Genomic DNA, 16055 nt, shown 5'->3' with positions numbered 1-16055 from the left:
CTGACTCCCGGCCCCAGCCTGACCCTCGGTCCCAACACCGGCCTGACCCCCGACCCCAGTCCCAGTCCTGGTCCCAGCCTGACTCCCGGCCCCAGCCTGACCCTCGGTCCCAACACCGGCCTGACCCCCGACCCCAGTCCCAGTCTCAGTCCTGGTCCCAGCCCCTGCCTGACTCCCGGCCCCAGCCTGACCCTCGGTCCCAACACCGGCCTGACCCCCGACCCCAGTCCCAGTCTCAGTTCTGGTCCTAGCCCCTGCCTGACTCCCGGCCCCAGCCTGACCCTCGGTCCCAACACCGGCCTGACCCCCGACCCCAGTCCCAGTCTCAGTTCTGGTCCCAACACCGGCCTGACCCCCGACCCCAGTCCCAGTCTCAGTCCTGGTCCCAGCCCCAGCCTGACCCTCGGTCCCAACACCGGCCTGACCCCCGACCCCAGTCCCAGTCCTGGTCCCAGCCCCAGCCCCAGCCTGACTCCTGGCCCCAGCCTGACCCTCGGTCCCAACACCGGCCTGACCCCCGACCCCAGTCCCAGTCTCAGTTCTGGTCCCAACCCCAGCCTGACCCTCGGTCCCAACACCAGCCTGACCCCCGACCCCAGTCCCAGCCCCAGCCTGACCACCAGCCCCAGCGCGGCTCAGTTCGCACCAGGCAGTCCACTCAACCAGTGAGCCACCAGATTAGGCTTAAGCCTTTCACTTTTAAGAATCCGAGAGGAATATTCTTGATAGATATAAAATCTTACATCGAGCACTCACCTGTCGCACTTCAAAATGTCTGAACAATAAAACAATAAAAGAAAGAAAGCCAGTTATTTTCCTGTTGGTTTTTCTGACCTAGATTACCTAGCCTCTTCCTGCACAAGCATCCTCTGATTATTGGCAATTACCCTCTCATTGACCTCAGGATATTGACTGCTTCACCCAATCCCCAACAGGGAATCCCTGAGCAGTGGTCTTAAAGGGACAGGCCAGCTTAGCCTCTGAGAGACAGCTGTGATTAAACACCCCAACCGGGCTTCTGACTACCTGTGAGCAATGCCACAGGAGATCAGCGAGCAGGAGAAATGAATGGCTTTGTGGACAATCATGTCGCTGAGAGTTCGAATTAATGGCTCCTTTTGTTCTCTCCTTTTGGATCCAAACAGAGATGAAAGCCTGTGCCATGCAAATATAGGTAACGCCCACAGAGGCTAGAACTGCTGGATCAGCACCACCTGATACCTGTCAGATCCTGGCGTGCGGTTGCCTGCGAGTGTATGTGTGCCTTTTCCTCATCTCAGCTGTCCTCTCGTCCCCAGCCTACAGCCTCGCATCGACCAAAGCACCGAGGTAATGTAAATTTACTATAAAATCATTCATTTCTCATTTCCACTGGGAACTGGGACACTGCACAAGTCTCATTCAGATGAGGAAAACGTCTCGAATTCACAGGCAGCCGATTCGGAGTGGGGCAGCTGATTTTATTGAGAAACGAGAGGTGCCAATGTTTCGCTTTCTCGTCCTCATGAAAGGTCAGTAACGCCAGGTTAAAGAGTGTCGCTGGGTGAGGTCCTGAGGACTGCGGGGGTAAGTTTATGGAGAGGGTTCCGTATTTTCACCAGGATGGTTCTCCGTCTCGTCCAGTCCTGTTTCCTGCGTCCGTTTCTTCGTAGCGGTGTTGGAAACGCCTCGTGAAGATTTGCTCTGGTCCGTGCTCCCAGTGAAATTGTTTAAATATTCTAGTGTCTGGGATGAGGAAGGGGGTTCTGTTTCTAATCCTGGCAATGTTGGGAGTGACGGAAGGGGGGCATTCACCTTTCCAAAAGGAGCAATATGTCTCCCGTTCAAATACCGTGGCCCAGAATTTCCTGAAAACCTGCGGTGTAAGTACAGTGTATACCGAAGTATATCTGCCACCTACACCGAGCGCCCCTGGCACTCTCTTAAACTGCTTCAGTTCCTTTTCGGGGTGCCAACCCTCCAGGATTGCCCTGGAGTCTCCAGGAATTGAAGGTTAATTTCCTGGACACGGCTACAAGCAACACCCGGGAGAAAAATCATAGGGGCACGAAAAAAAAATGTGATTTTTAAAAATTTTCTTTGAGCAGAGCAGAGAAGGTTGAGAGGAGATTTGATCGAGGTGTTCAAAATCATGAAATGTCTGGACAGAGTAGATAGAGAGAAACTGTTCCCATTGGCGGAAGGGTCGAGAACCAGAGGACACAGATTTAAGGTGATTGGCAGACGAACCAAAGGCGACGTAATAAAAAACTTTTTTACTCAGCGAGTGGTAGTGATCTGGAATTCACTGCCTGAAAGGGCGGTGGAGGCAGATTCAATCGTGGCTTTCAAAAGGGATAAGTACCTGAAGCAAAAATTTTTTGCAGGGCTACGGGGAAAGGGCGGGAGAGTGGGACTAGCTGAAGTGCTCTTGCAGCGAGCCGGCACGGGCTCGACGGGCCGAATGGCCGAATGGCCTCCTTCTGTGCTGTGACCATTCTATGATTCTATTCTATGATTCTAACATTTCTGTTTATTAGTTATAAAACTATTGGAGATGGGAGAAAAAGGCTGTTTGACTGAGAGCCAAGAATCATCCAATTGGGTAACGAGTAATGCTCCCTGTAATTTTTTAGGCTGCGCGGCCCATTCAAACTTCCAGGCGTGCGCGGTTTTTCATTTAAAGGCCGGCTCACCGGCTGTGCGGGACCTCCAGAGCGCTGCCGTGCAGCCGCACAACTTAAAGGGAACATTGGTAACGAGGAGTCTGTTTGTTTTCCGATCAGGAAGGCGGGGCACCGCGAGGATGGACGTGTTGGGCGACCAATGGCGGGAGTGTGGGGGCGGGGCCGTTGGCGGCAGGAGGTCATGTGATGAAAGCGCCAGGCATACGTCCAACTAGAGTTGGCGACTCGAGCTCCTTACCATCGGTGTAGGGAGGTGCCCAGTGCCCTTTCCACACCCCCCACCCCCAGTCTTCACCCGCAAGAGTCCCTTCACTCACCCTCTACCCTTCCTTTTGTAGCAACATACTGTTGATTTGTGGGAAGTTACAATCCGAGCCATAATGTCAGCGGAAATGGTCTTCAGTGCTGTTAACAACACCCCCGGACTACTGATCTGGAGAATTGAGGTGAGTCGGCACACCGAGCCGCACACTTATTAATAAATAGACGGCGGGAATTTTCCCCAATCAGCTGCCATAACTCTGGCGTAAGATTGACGGAAACCCCAGATAGGAGTAGACGGGGTTTGTGTCAAATTTACAGCTGTCAATCAGGCTTTCCTGAAGAATAATTCACTCGGAGGTGTAGAGATTTTGTGCGCAGTGAGGTCTTCTTGGGCGATCAAGAGACAGTAATCCAAAGGGTGACAGATGGCATCATAAACAAGAGTAAAGTTCTTCATCAGTGGCTCACCGACACATTTCAAACCACGAGCAGCCTACTCCTTTCAGGCCTCACTAAATAGTGGAAGAAAACATTTGATTTTTGTGCTTTCTTTTACGTCACTAGGTTTTATCACTCTTTGTTATATGTGATCTATTTTTATCAGAAACTGGAGTTGGTGCCTACCCCTCCGAAGACCTATGGTAGCTTTTTTGATGGTGACTGCTACATCCTCCTAGCGGTAAGTTAAAGACCTGGCTTTACTGTAGTGTATGTACCCGTCTACCTTTAAGAAAACCATTGTATGTAACCGTTCACCTTTAAGAGAACTATTTTAGGTGTGGCACTACTTTGTTGGCTTCTGTATACTGTAATACCGACGGTGACCACACCGGTATATAAGTGCTGTGTCAGGATTTATTTGGCAGATTCGCCCTGACCTTCGAATAGTAAAGTCCTGTTTTAAGTTACTCTGGTAGTCTGTGTATTAATTAACTAAACAACCCACAGACTTTACAGTGGCGACGAGTCCGATCGTACCCTGCGGCAACAATACTTCCGAAGCAGTTAACGAGCGTCGAGAAGAGGCAACCGCCCTCGTCGTTCTGCTGGGAGAAAACTCGAGGCTGCAGAACTAGAAAGGAAGAAGAAGTTAGAGACAAAGACTTCCATCAGCAACAGGCACTGACTGTCCCTTCTGCCACGGTGAGGAGTGAGCCGATCAGCACGAGAAGCAAAGCGGCCACGGTGACTGTGAGTAAGGGAAAGTAAAAAGAATAACCGGAGGATAAGGGCGGTGCACTCGACCACGGTCGAGGGGGAAAGGAGCCGGACAGAAGTCGGGTCCAGAGGCGCTGAGACTGGGGCAGCGTGGAGCAAGGAAGCCGCAGTACAGACAGGCTGGGGGACGCAACGGCGTCGTGAGACAGCTAGACCGCGACCGGCGAAAAAGGCCAGGCAGCGACCGAAGCCACGAAGCGCTGCGACCGGGAGCGTAGGCGCGGGAAGAGATAAACTCAGCCGCAGCCGGGGAGGGAAGCACCGGACTGCGAGAGGGCTGGGAGGCGCGATTGGGAGCCGAGTGAGCGGGAGAGGCAGAGCCGACCAAGGGGGAACTGAGCGAGAGCCAGTCCAGCGGCTGAAACTGTTCTCCATCAACGGGGTGTACCCAGCGCCGGTAGAGCCGAGCGAGCGGGAGAGAGACAGAGCCCGAGCAAGGGGAACCGAGCGAGAGCCAGCCCAGTGGCTGAAACTGTTCGCCGTCAACGGGGTGTACCCAGCGCCGGTTGCCCTGCCGAGAAAAGGGAAAGCCCTGAAGCCGACGCGCAGGCTGTGAACCTGAAAGCCAGCGGCCGTCGCCCGTGGGGAAAGTGTACCCCTCCCGCTAGGGAAGAAACGCGGGAAGCCGCCATTAGGCGGGGAAGAAGACAGAAGCGGGAAACCGCCATTGAAGTGGGCGGGGAGAGAAGATAAGTGCGGGAAACCGCCATTTTCGCGGGAACCGCCATCTTGGAAAAAAATAATAAAATAAAGGAAAATTTAAAGAAGTAATTCGTGGTGTTATCAGGAAGAGAGGAAGGTGCCTAAGCGTGGTAACATCAACGATTTTAATTCCGAGGTAGAAGACTGGGCCACGTATGTGGAACGCATTGAGATCTATTGTGAGGCCAATAAAATAGAAGAAGATGACAAAGCTATAACCTTGCTAAACTCGATGGGCGCGAAGACATACGGGCTCTTGAAGCATCTACTAGCACCAGCTAAACCGGCGGATCAGACTTTCGAGGATATTGTGACTGTTCTGAAGGATCACTTGAACCCCACACCGTTGATGTTGGCGGAACGATTCAAATTCTATGCGAGAACGCAAAGGAAAGACGAAAGCAACGCAGAATACTTGGTCGAACTGCGTAGACTAGCGAAACACTGCCAGTTTGGAGGGAATCTGACAGAGGCATTGCGAGACAAGTTCGTGTGCGGGTTGTCAAAGGAAGGAACGCAAAAGCGACTACTCGAAGAGAACGACCTTACACTTGACAGGGCTGTCCTTATTGCAGCATCGCACGAAGCCGCAGCGAAGGGAACTGCGGAAATGCAGCTAAAGGCAGCGGCACTCAGTGTGGATCAAATTACCTCGAGTACAACAAAATGCTATCGTTGTGGGAAGACAACACACGACCAGAACCAATGCTGGTTTAAGAACCAGGAATGTAGGAAATGTGGCAAACTGGGTCACATAGCTAAGGTATGCCAGTCAGGGAAGAAGACCAACAACCAAAGGAAGCCATCACAGGAAAAGTACAACAAGGTACACAAGGTGGCTGAGAAGAGTTCAGACAAACAGAATTCGGACTCAGACCCAAACGGCCAGGAGCTGGGCAGTCTGAGAATTCACAATGTGAGTAAGGAAGCTGACCTACAAACTATCTGGGTCATGCTAAAAATAGCTGGAGTCCAAGTGAAAATGGAGTTGGACACTGGATCAGCTCTATCAGTCATAAATCGAAGGGATTACCACCAGCTATTCTCACATATACCCTTAAGAGATACCAAGTTCGTATTGCAGACATACACGGGGCATAAAGTATACCCCATGGGGAAGATAAGAGTCAAGGTGAGAGATGGGGGTAAAGAACACCCAAGAATGAACTTATACGTACTACCTGAGGGAGGACCACCACTTCTGGGACGGGAGTGGATCAAGAAAATAGACATGGAATGGCACTATCTAAAAGCCATAACGAGTGAGGACTCGGTGCAGACAATCAGCTCAGATTCTGAAACGGATGACGATAAGACCAACCCAAATATGAAAGACAAGGCTAAAATGGACTTGCCGACTAAGGTTGGAAGAACGAAGGCATGCATAAAGGCTTATGCTCCCGAGAAGAACAAAGTTTCAGAACAGAACTCCACCGAACAACGACAACATAGTTTGACAGAGAATTCTGAGTCTGTTCAGTTTACGGACATATCCATGACTGACGAACACCGAGCTCGGACTCAACTTTATTTCAAATTACGACAGCAAGTAGAACAAGTGAGTTACCGTCTCGAACAAGAGATGAAAACAATGAAAAAGTTCTATGACACCGAATGGGAGAATCTGGAAAGACAACAGAAGCAGCTAGCTCAAGCAGAGAGCGACCATAGAGCCATTGTGACCAATTACCGATCACATCTCCCTTATGCTGTTCAGGAGTTAGAATATTTGCAGGAAGGAGCAAATGAAGAGGAATCTTCAGGAAGCCAGGATTTTATTCCCGTTCTTCTCTACGACTCCTTACAAGCAGAGTTTGAGAAGTTGAAGGAACAGTATGAACAGGCCCAGGCTACAATCCTGGAGGGGATTAACTCGGCAACCTCCGAAAAGCTAGTTTCAGTAGAAGCATATGAGCAACTAAAGGTTGAACATGAGCAAGAAGTCCAAAGGCTGCAGGAAATTCTTGATGAGCTCAAGGCCAAGACAGACTCATCGGTAGAAGTTCCATCCATAGATGAGAAATTAGAGGTGAAAGACATGGCAGAACATGAAAGACAAGATGTCCAAGAACTCATAAAAATATTGAAGGAAACCCAAGACAAATATGAGGCGGCAATGACCGAGGTTCAACAACTTGAAGAACAGATTCAACTGGGAATCCTTTCAGTGGAAGAAAAGGAAACTGTAAGAAACACAGAGACTGTAAGAATGGCCCCTGAACATGAGCTAGAGAGCATCAAGGCGCAACTTCTCCGAGCGCTGGAAGCCAAAGTACAAGAGGAAAAGAAGGTGAAAGCATTGGAGGAAAAGGTGGATGAAATGGAGAAGACTCTGATCCACAGTGTTCCCGTGGAAGAGTTAACGGTCAGCCAACTCCTTCATATGCTGAGGGACAAGACTCTGCAATGGGAACAATCTGAACACGAGCTTCAATCTTCAAAGGGAAGGAGTTCGGAGCTCTCAAAAGTTATGGAAATAGCTGAGGTTGCAACACAGATTTTACTGGGATGCCAAAAGTACGCTGAATCACATCTATGTGAACAACAGAATGTTGAAACAGCTGCTCCAGTAGAAGGATTGAATAGCCCGATCAATCAATCCCTGATGGAAGGGGAAGTGTTGAAATCACAAATGAGGTCATTAGTGAAGGATTTGCAGGAAACCCAGGAAGAGCGGGATGAATATGAACGCATGAAGAAGTCTCTTCAGGAAAGATGTCTAGGGAGGGAACAACAGTCGGCTAACGTCCAGTTGGGTAAGGAAGAAGTAGCAGGCCCTCTCGCTAGACTAGTTCAGGACGACACCGAATATTACCATGACCTGTTGAGTGACACGGAATATTACGAGGACTTGGTCTGCCCAGCTTGTGATGAAAACTCCCAAAGTGCAGAAATCAGGATGAAGCACTTAAAGTCTAAGGAACATAGGGAGATGGTGGCGCTGCAGCTGGCAGCTGATAAGGGAGCCCCGAGAGTCTCCAAGAAGCAGAAAAGAAAAAGACGAAGCAGAAGGTGATAACCATCTAAATCATTATCACTTCTACCAGATCATGTACGTGGGCCCTACGAAGGGAGCCAAATCAGTTGGCAAGTAGGAAAAATTACCAAGGCAGTCCAGCTGTTTGTAAAAGTCAGCACTGCTGGTTCAGCAGGACGGAAGTTCAAGCTGTTAAGTCAAGGGAAAGACTATTGGATGAGTCACGCTAGCAATGTGAACCGGCTACACCACAGAGATGTTGTTCGGACCGAGTCAAGACCAGAGACTGAATCTGTGAACTGTTCCCGCAGAGACTGAATCTGTAAACTGTTTCCCGCATAGATTATACCTGTGAATTGTTTTACATGAAGTTGAATATATGTTATGTTTAATGGGGGACTAAGTATGTTGTAAGCTAAAAAGGGAGGATTGTAGTGTATGTATCCGTCTACCTTTAAGAAAACCATTGTATGTAACCGTTCACCTTTAAGAGAACTATTTTAGGTGTGGCACTACTTTGTTGGCTTCTGTATACTGTAATACCGACGGTGACCACACCGGTATATAAGTGCTGTGTCAGGATTTATTTGGCAGATTCGCCCTGACCTTCGAATAGTAAAGTCCTGTTTTAAGTTACTCTGGTAGTCTGTGTATTAATTAACTAAACAACCCACAGACTTTACATTTACAGCATTGGTAATGGAACTAAAGCCCATTAAACCAGTTTTAGGTGTTGGCTTCTTGTGGTCATTAAAGTGATGGGGAATGGAAAATGTTTCAATTTTTTGTACCCAACATCACCCAGGTCAGTATGGCATGGGTTGGACACAGAGTAAAGCTCCCTCTACACTGTCCCATCAAACACTCCCAGGGCAGGTACAGCACGGGGTTAGATACAGAGTAAAGCTCCCTCTACACTGTCCCATCAAACACTCCCAGGGCAGGTACAGCACGGGGTTAGATACAGAGTAAAGCTCCCTCTACACTGTCCCATCAAACACTCCCAGGGCAGGTACAGCACGGGTTAGATACAGAGTGAAGCTCCCTCTACACTGTCCCATCAAACACTCCCAGGGCAGGTACAGCACGGGTTAGATACAGAGTAAAGCACCCTCTACACTGTCCCATCAAACACTCCCAGGGCAGGTACAGCACGGGATAGATACAGAGTAAAGCTCCCTCTACACTGCCCCATCAAACACTCCCAGGGCAGGTACAGCACGGGTTAGATACAGAGTAAAGCTCCCTCTACACTGTCCCATCAAACACTCCCAGGGCAGGTACAGCACAGGGTTAGATACAGAGTAAAGCTCCCTCTACACTGCCCCATCAAACACTCCCAGGGCAGGTACAGCACGGGTTAGATACAGAGTAAAGCTCCCTCTACACTGTCCCATCAAACACTCCCAGGGCAGGTACAGCACGGGTTAGATACAGAGTAAAGCTCCCTCTACACTGTCCCATCAAACACTCCCAGGGCAGGTTCAGCACAGGGTTAGATACAGGGTAAAGCTCCCTCTACACTGTCCCATCACACACTCCCAGGGCAAGTACAGCACGGGTTATGTACAGAGTAAAGCTCCATCTACACTGTCCCATCAAACACTCCCAGGGCAGGTACAGCACGGGTTAGATACAGAGTAAAGCTCCCTCTACACTGTCCCATCAAACACTCCCAGGGCAGGTACAGCACGGGTCCGATACAGAGTAAAGCTCCCTCTACAATGTCCCATCAAACACTCCCAGGGCAGGTACAGCACAGGTTAGATACAGAGTAAAGCTCCCTCTACACTGTCCCATCAAACACTCCCAGGCCAGGTACAGCACTGGGTTAGATACAGAGTAAAGCCCCCTCTACACTGTCCCATCAAACACTCCCAGGGCAGGTACAGCACAGGTTAGATACAGAGTAAAGCTCCCTCTACACTGTCCCATCAAACACTCCCAGGGCAGGTACAGCACGGGGTTAGATACAGAGTAAAGTTCCCTCTAGCAAGGAACATAAAAGCAGATTGTAAATGCTTCTACAAGTATGTAAAAAGAAAATTATTAGTGAAGACAAATGTAGGTCCCTTACAGTCAGAAACGGGAGAATTTATAATGAGGAAAAAGGAAATGGCAGAGCTGTTAAACAAATACTTTGGTTCTGTCTTCACGGAAGAGGACACAAATAACTTCCTAGAAATGCTAGGGAATCAAGGGTCTAGTGAGAAGGAGGAATTAAAGGAAATTAGTATTAGTAAAAATGGAGGGAGAGAGAAAACAGTGAAGTACAGACCGGTTAGCCTAACATCAGTAGTAGGGAAAATGCTAGAGTCTATTATAAAGGATGTGATAACAGGACACTTAGAAAATATCAACGGGATTAGACAAAGTCAACATGGATTTATGAAAGGGAAATCATGTTTGACAGACCTAATGGAGTTTTTTGAGGATGTAACTGGTAGACTAGATAAGGGAGAACCGGTGGATGTGGTGTATTTGGATTTTCAGAAGGCCTTTGATAAAGTCCCACATAAGAGGTTAGTGTGCAAAATTAAAGCACATGGGATTGGGGGTAATATACTGGCATGGATTGAAAATTGGTTAACAGACAGGAAACGGAGAGTAGGAATAAATGGGTCTTTTTCGGGGTAGCCGGTGGTGACTAGCGGGGTACCGCAGGGATCAGTGCTTGGGCCCCAGCTATTCACAATATATATCAATGATTTGGATGAGGGAACCAAATGTAATATTTCCAAGTTTGCTGACGACACGAAACTAGGTGGGATTGTGAGTTGTGAGGAGGATGCAAAGAGGCTTCAAGGCGATTTAGACAAGTTGAGTGAGTGGGCAAATACATGGCAGATGCAGTATAACGTGGATAAATGTGAAGTTATCCACTTCGGTAGGAAAAACAGAAAGACAGAGTATTATTTAAATGGTGTTAGATTGGGAAATGTTGATGTACAAAGGGACCTGGGTGTCCTTGTACACCAGTCACTGAAAGCAAACATGCAGGTGCAGCAAGCAGTTAGGAAGGCAAATGGTATGTTGGCCTTCATTGCAAGAGGATTTGAGTACAGGAGCAAGGATGTCTTACTACAGTTGTACAGGGCCTTGGTGAGACCACACTTGGAGTACTGTGTGCAGTTTGGGTCTCCTTACCGAAGAAAGGATATACTTGCCATAGAGGGAGTGCAGCGAAGGTTCACCAGACTGATTCCTGGGATGGCAGGACTGTCGTATGAGGAGAGATTGGGTCGACTAGGCCTGTATTCACTAGAGTTTAGAAGAATGAGAGGGGATCTCATTGAAACGTATAAAACTCTGACAGGACTAGACAGACTGGATGCAGGGAGGATGTTTCCCCTGGCTGGGGGGTCTAGAACGAGGGGTCACAGTCTCAGGATACGGGGTAGGACATTTAGGACTGAGATGAGGAGAAATGTCTTCACTCAGAGGGTGGTGAACCTGTGGAATTCTCTACCACAGAAGGCTGTGGAGGCCAAGTCACTGAATATACTTAAGAAGGAGATAGATAGATTTCTAGACACAAAAGGCATCAAGGGGTATGGGGAGAGAGCAGGAATATGGTATTGAGATAGAGGATCAGCCATGATCATATTGAATGGCGGAGCAGGCTCAAAGGGCCGAATGGCCTACTCCTGCTCCTATTTTTCTATGTTCTATGCTCTACACTGCCCCATCAAACACTCCCAGGGCAGGTACAGCATGGGTTAGATACAGAGTAAAGCTCCCTCTACAATGTCCCATCAAACACTCCCAGGGCAGGTACAGCACGGGCTAGATACAGAGTAAAGCTCCCTCTACACTGACCCCATCAAACACTCCCAGGGCAGGTACAGCAGGGGGGTTAGATACAGAGTAAAGCTCCCTCTACACTGTCCCATCAAACACTCCCAGGACAGGTACAGCAGGGGGTTAGATATAGAGTAAAGCTCCCTCTACACTGTCCCATCACACACTCCCAGGGCAGGTACAACACGGGTTAGATATAGAGTAAAGCTCCCTCTACACTGTCCCATCAAACACTCCCAGGACAGGTACAGCACGGGTTAGATACAGAGTAAAGCTCCCTCTACACTGTCCCATCAAACACTCCCAGGACAGGTACAGCAGGGGGTTAGATACAGAGTAAAGCTCCCTCTACACTGTCCCATCAAACACTCCCAGGGCAGGTACAGCACGGGTTAGATACAGAGTAAAGCTCCCTCTACACTGTCCCCATCAAACACTCCCAGGGCAGGTACAGCACGGGTTAGATACAGAGTAAAGCTCCCTCTTGGATATCACTCAGATGGCATTTCTATTACCCACACAGGTGTCCTTGTGGCTTCTCTGATGCGATGACCAATTCAGTGCCAATTGATCTCAAATTGTAGGCTGTTTAAAATGGAGTCACTCTGAGATGCATTGAGATTTTCAGAATGGCCTGGTGGTGGTGCGGAGAGGGGTTTCTGCTCTAGAGTCTCCGTGTGAGGGCTAAAATTGACATTTTAAAAACGGAAGAAATTTTTGGTGTTTAATTTTCTCAGCCGGGGCAGTGGTTGGAAGACTACAATGGCCTCTGTGCCCCTGGATTAGAAAGGGGAATCAGCCAGGGTTCCTGCTTCTGACCCTTATCAACTGACCTTGTGTGTGAATGACAGGGTGGCGGGAATGTGCAACTCGCTACCACAGGGAGTGGTTGAGGTGAATAGCATAGATACATTTAAGGAGAAGCTAAATAAACACGAGGGAGAAAGAAATAGAAGGTTATGCTGATGGGGTGAGATGACGTAGGGTGGGAGGAGGCTCGTGTGGAGCATAAACGCCAGTACAGACCTGTTGGGCCGAATGGCCTGTTTCTGTGCTGTACATTGTATGTAATGAAGTTTAGGGGCAGGCTCAGGCTGGGTGGGCTAAGCTCGCTCCTACATCCTTATTCTAGCCGTGTGGTTACAGTATTGTCGGTACCAGCCCTTCTGTGCTCGCTGACCTACAATGGCTCCCAGTCCGACAATGCCTCAATTTTAAAATTCTCATCCTTGTTTTCAAATCCCTCCGTGGCCCTCGCCCCTCCCTATCTCATCCAGCCCCACAACCCTCCGAGATCTCTGCACTCCTCTAATTCTGGCCTCTTGCCCATCCCCGATTCTAATCGTTCCACCATTGGCGGCCGTGCCTTCAGCTGCCTGGGCCCCGAGCTCTGGAATTCCCTCCCTAAACCTCTCCGCCTCTCTCTCTCTCCTCCTTTTAAGACGCTCCTTAAAACCGACCTCTTTGACCAAGCTTTTGGTCGCCTGTCCTAATATCTCCCTTTGTGGCTCGGTTTCAAATTTTTGACTGATTTACGCTCCTGTGAAGCGCCTTGGGGCGTTTTACATTAAAGGCGCGGTATAAATACAAATTGTTGTGAAAGATCTTTTCTCTTCCTCCATCATGCAGACCCAGAAAGTCGGCAGTGGCCTCAAGCGCGACATCCATTACTGGATTGGGATAGACTCGTCACAGGATGAGCAGGGTGCAGCTGCGATCTACACCACACAGCTGGACGATTACCTCGAGGGCGGTCCAGTGCAGCATCGAGAAGTGCAGGGACACGAGTCAGAGACCTTCAAGGGTTACTTCAAAAATGGGATCATGTGAGTCCTTTCCCTTGTCTGTGAATGGGAGGACAGACAGAGTTTGGGGCTCGATATTCAGGGGACACAGAGCTTGGGGCGCGATATTCAGGGTATACAGAGGTTGGGGCTCGATATTCAGGGGACACAGAGCTTGGGGCTCGATATTCAGGGGACACAGAGCTTGGGGCTCGATATTCAGAGGACACCGAGTTTGGGGCTCGATATTCAGGGGACACAGAGCTTGGGGCTCGATATTCAGGGGACACAGAGCTTGGGGCTCGATATTCAGGGGACACAGAGCTTGGGGCTCGATATTCAGGGGACACCGAGCTTGGGGCTCGATATTCAGGGGACACAAAGCTTGGGGCTCGATATTCAGGGGACACAGAGCTTGGGGCTCGATATTCAGGGGACACCGAGTTTGGGGCTCGATATTCAGGGGACACCGAGTTTGGGGCTCGATATTCAGGGGACACAGAGCTTGGGGCTCGATATTCAGGGGACACAGAGCTTGGGGCTCGATATTCAGGGGACACAGAGCTTGGGGCTCGATATTCAGGGGACACAAAGCTTGGGGCTCGATATTCAGGGGACACAGAGCTTGGGGCTCGATATTCAGGGGACACAGAGCTTGGGGCTCGATATTCAGGGGACACCGAGTTTGGGGCTCGATATTCAGGGGACACAGAGCTTGGGGCTCGATATTCAGGGGACACAGAGCTTGGGGCTCGATATTCAGGGGACAGAGTTTGTGAAACTTTCATGGGGAACGAATTGTCATCTGGTGACGGTTACATCTGAAAATATATCCACAAATAACTGTGACTGCATCAAACTTTTATTTTCATTCATAGAATGATACAGCACAGAAGGAGGCCATTTGGCCCATCGTGCCTGTGCCGGCTCTTTGGTAGAGCTGTCCAATTAGTCCCTCTCCCCCTGTTCTTTCCCCATATTTTTCCTTCATTTATCATTTTTTCACACTATTCTCTCCCTCACCCTCCTCACTACCCCCCCCCACCCCCCCCCCCCGCACCCCAACAGGCATTCACTGCTCGCTGGGCTACAGTGCCTCAGGCACTGGTTGACCTCGAGTACCTCACCCAAGCAGCCATTCTTCACACGTAAGCCTTAACTATGAGTAGTGAGAGACTATTCAACCACGGAGGCCATCCCAACTGAGTCCGATCCTGTTCCCCCACCAAGATGTCCACATGTGTGTGCACTTTCCAACAGGGGTCAGTGGAGGGCGCTCAGGAGCAGGATCTCTGGGCAATTACAGCACCTCTTCCACCAACCTGACTGGGATCAGCTAACAGCACAGACCGGGGATTGAATCTGAGAGCTCGTGCTCCATGTATTCACTGGGTAAATTCACTGTGCTATCAGGCGAGTGAAAGGTATTTGTTCATGGGAGCTTTTTTAAAAATATCCCTGTCCTTCCCCATTCTCATTGGTAGTTTCTCTTGGGCCACAAGGTGAGACTGGCTGAGCGACCAACCTGCTCCCAGGCCTCTGCCGATGCTGCTCTGAGTTAGTCACCAGGAGGCCCCTGGGAGAAGTCCTGGAGCACGAGCTCTAATTGAGGAGGCCTCCGGGCTCTGTGTTACCTCCCTGCAGGTTTTTAAAAAATGTTCTCAGGATGTGTGCGTTGTTGGCAAGGCCGCATTTATTGCCCATCCCTAGTTACACTGAGAAGGTGGTGATGGGCCTTTTTCTTGAACCACTACAGTCCGTGTGAAGGTCCTCTCACGATGGTGTTAGTTGGGGAGTTCCAGTATATTGACCCGTTGACGATGAAGGAATGGCTTCTGTGATTCTGTGATTCTGTGATGTCCAAGTCAGGATGGTGGGCAACCTGGAGGTGATGGCGTTCCCACGACATGGCTTCTCTTGTCCTTTGCTCTCATTCTTTGGTTGCGGGTCTGATTTTCTCTGTCTATAGCCTGTAGCTTTTGCTGTTTAGCATAAAGGTAGCCCAGTGCTGTAGCCTCATTCTAAGGTATGCCTGGTGCTGCTCCTGATATACCCTTCTGCACTCCACACTGAACCAAGGTTGGTCTCCTAGCTTGATGGTGATCAAGGACTGAGGGATGTATGAAGGCCATGAGGTTACAGATAGTGCTGGTGGAGTACAACTCTGCTGCTTCTGATGGCCCACAGCACCTCATGGATAGCCTGCTAGATCGATCCCACTTAGAACAGTGAGATTGACAGCTCAGTAGAATGGGAGGGTGCTTTGAACCTCCCCCCACCCCCTCCACTCTACAGCACTGCTCCATGTACTCCACCACCATGCTGACCAACTAGTTTTGGGACGTCCTGAGGACGTGAAAGGCGCTATATAAATGCAAGTTCTTTGGCTGTAGCACTGGGCAGGGGCACTGTCGAGCTCCCTGCCCCCCCCCCCGACATTTCCCTGACAACGTGCCTCGTGTCTGTTTCTTGCAGCTACAAGAAAGGGGGCGTGGCCTCTGGAATGCAGCATGTGGAAACTAACATTTACAACGTGCGGCGCCTCCTCCATGTGAAAGGAAAGAAGAGTGTCACGGCTACCGAGGTAAGACTGTCCTCGGAGCAGCGCCTGCAGCCAGGTGGGCCTGCCCTTACCCACCGAAT

The 16055-nt window shown here is 49.8% G+C and overlaps 1 protein-coding gene across 1 annotated transcript in view; it reads left to right on the top strand.

Moving 5' to 3' along the window:
* Window positions 1-1086: 1086 nt before the first annotated feature.
* The window catches only part of avil (advillin), a 63392-nt gene continuing 48423 nt past the window's right edge, over window positions 1087-16055 (top strand). The window contains exons 1-9 of the mRNA XM_085972530.1: window positions 1087-1174; window positions 1281-1329; window positions 1432-1511; window positions 2616-2734; window positions 3005-3112; window positions 3535-3609; window positions 13258-13454; window positions 14741-14836; window positions 15888-15996. Coding sequence (XP_085828656.1) covers window positions 1087-1174; window positions 1281-1329; window positions 1432-1511; window positions 2616-2734; window positions 3005-3112; window positions 3535-3609; window positions 13258-13454; window positions 14741-14836; window positions 15888-15996 — 921 coding nt within the window. The remainder of the gene's footprint in view (window positions 1175-1280; window positions 1330-1431; window positions 1512-2615; window positions 2735-3004; window positions 3113-3534; window positions 3610-13257; window positions 13455-14740; window positions 14837-15887; window positions 15997-16055) is intronic.

The sequence above is a fragment of the Somniosus microcephalus genome, chromosome 33, assembly GCF_052327205.1.
Source record: "Somniosus microcephalus isolate GS21.2 chromosome 33, FLI_Smic_1.0, whole genome shotgun sequence".
Lineage (NCBI taxonomy): Eukaryota > Metazoa > Chordata > Chondrichthyes > Squaliformes > Somniosidae > Somniosus > Somniosus microcephalus.
This window is presented reverse-complemented; position numbering and strand designations above follow the sequence as displayed.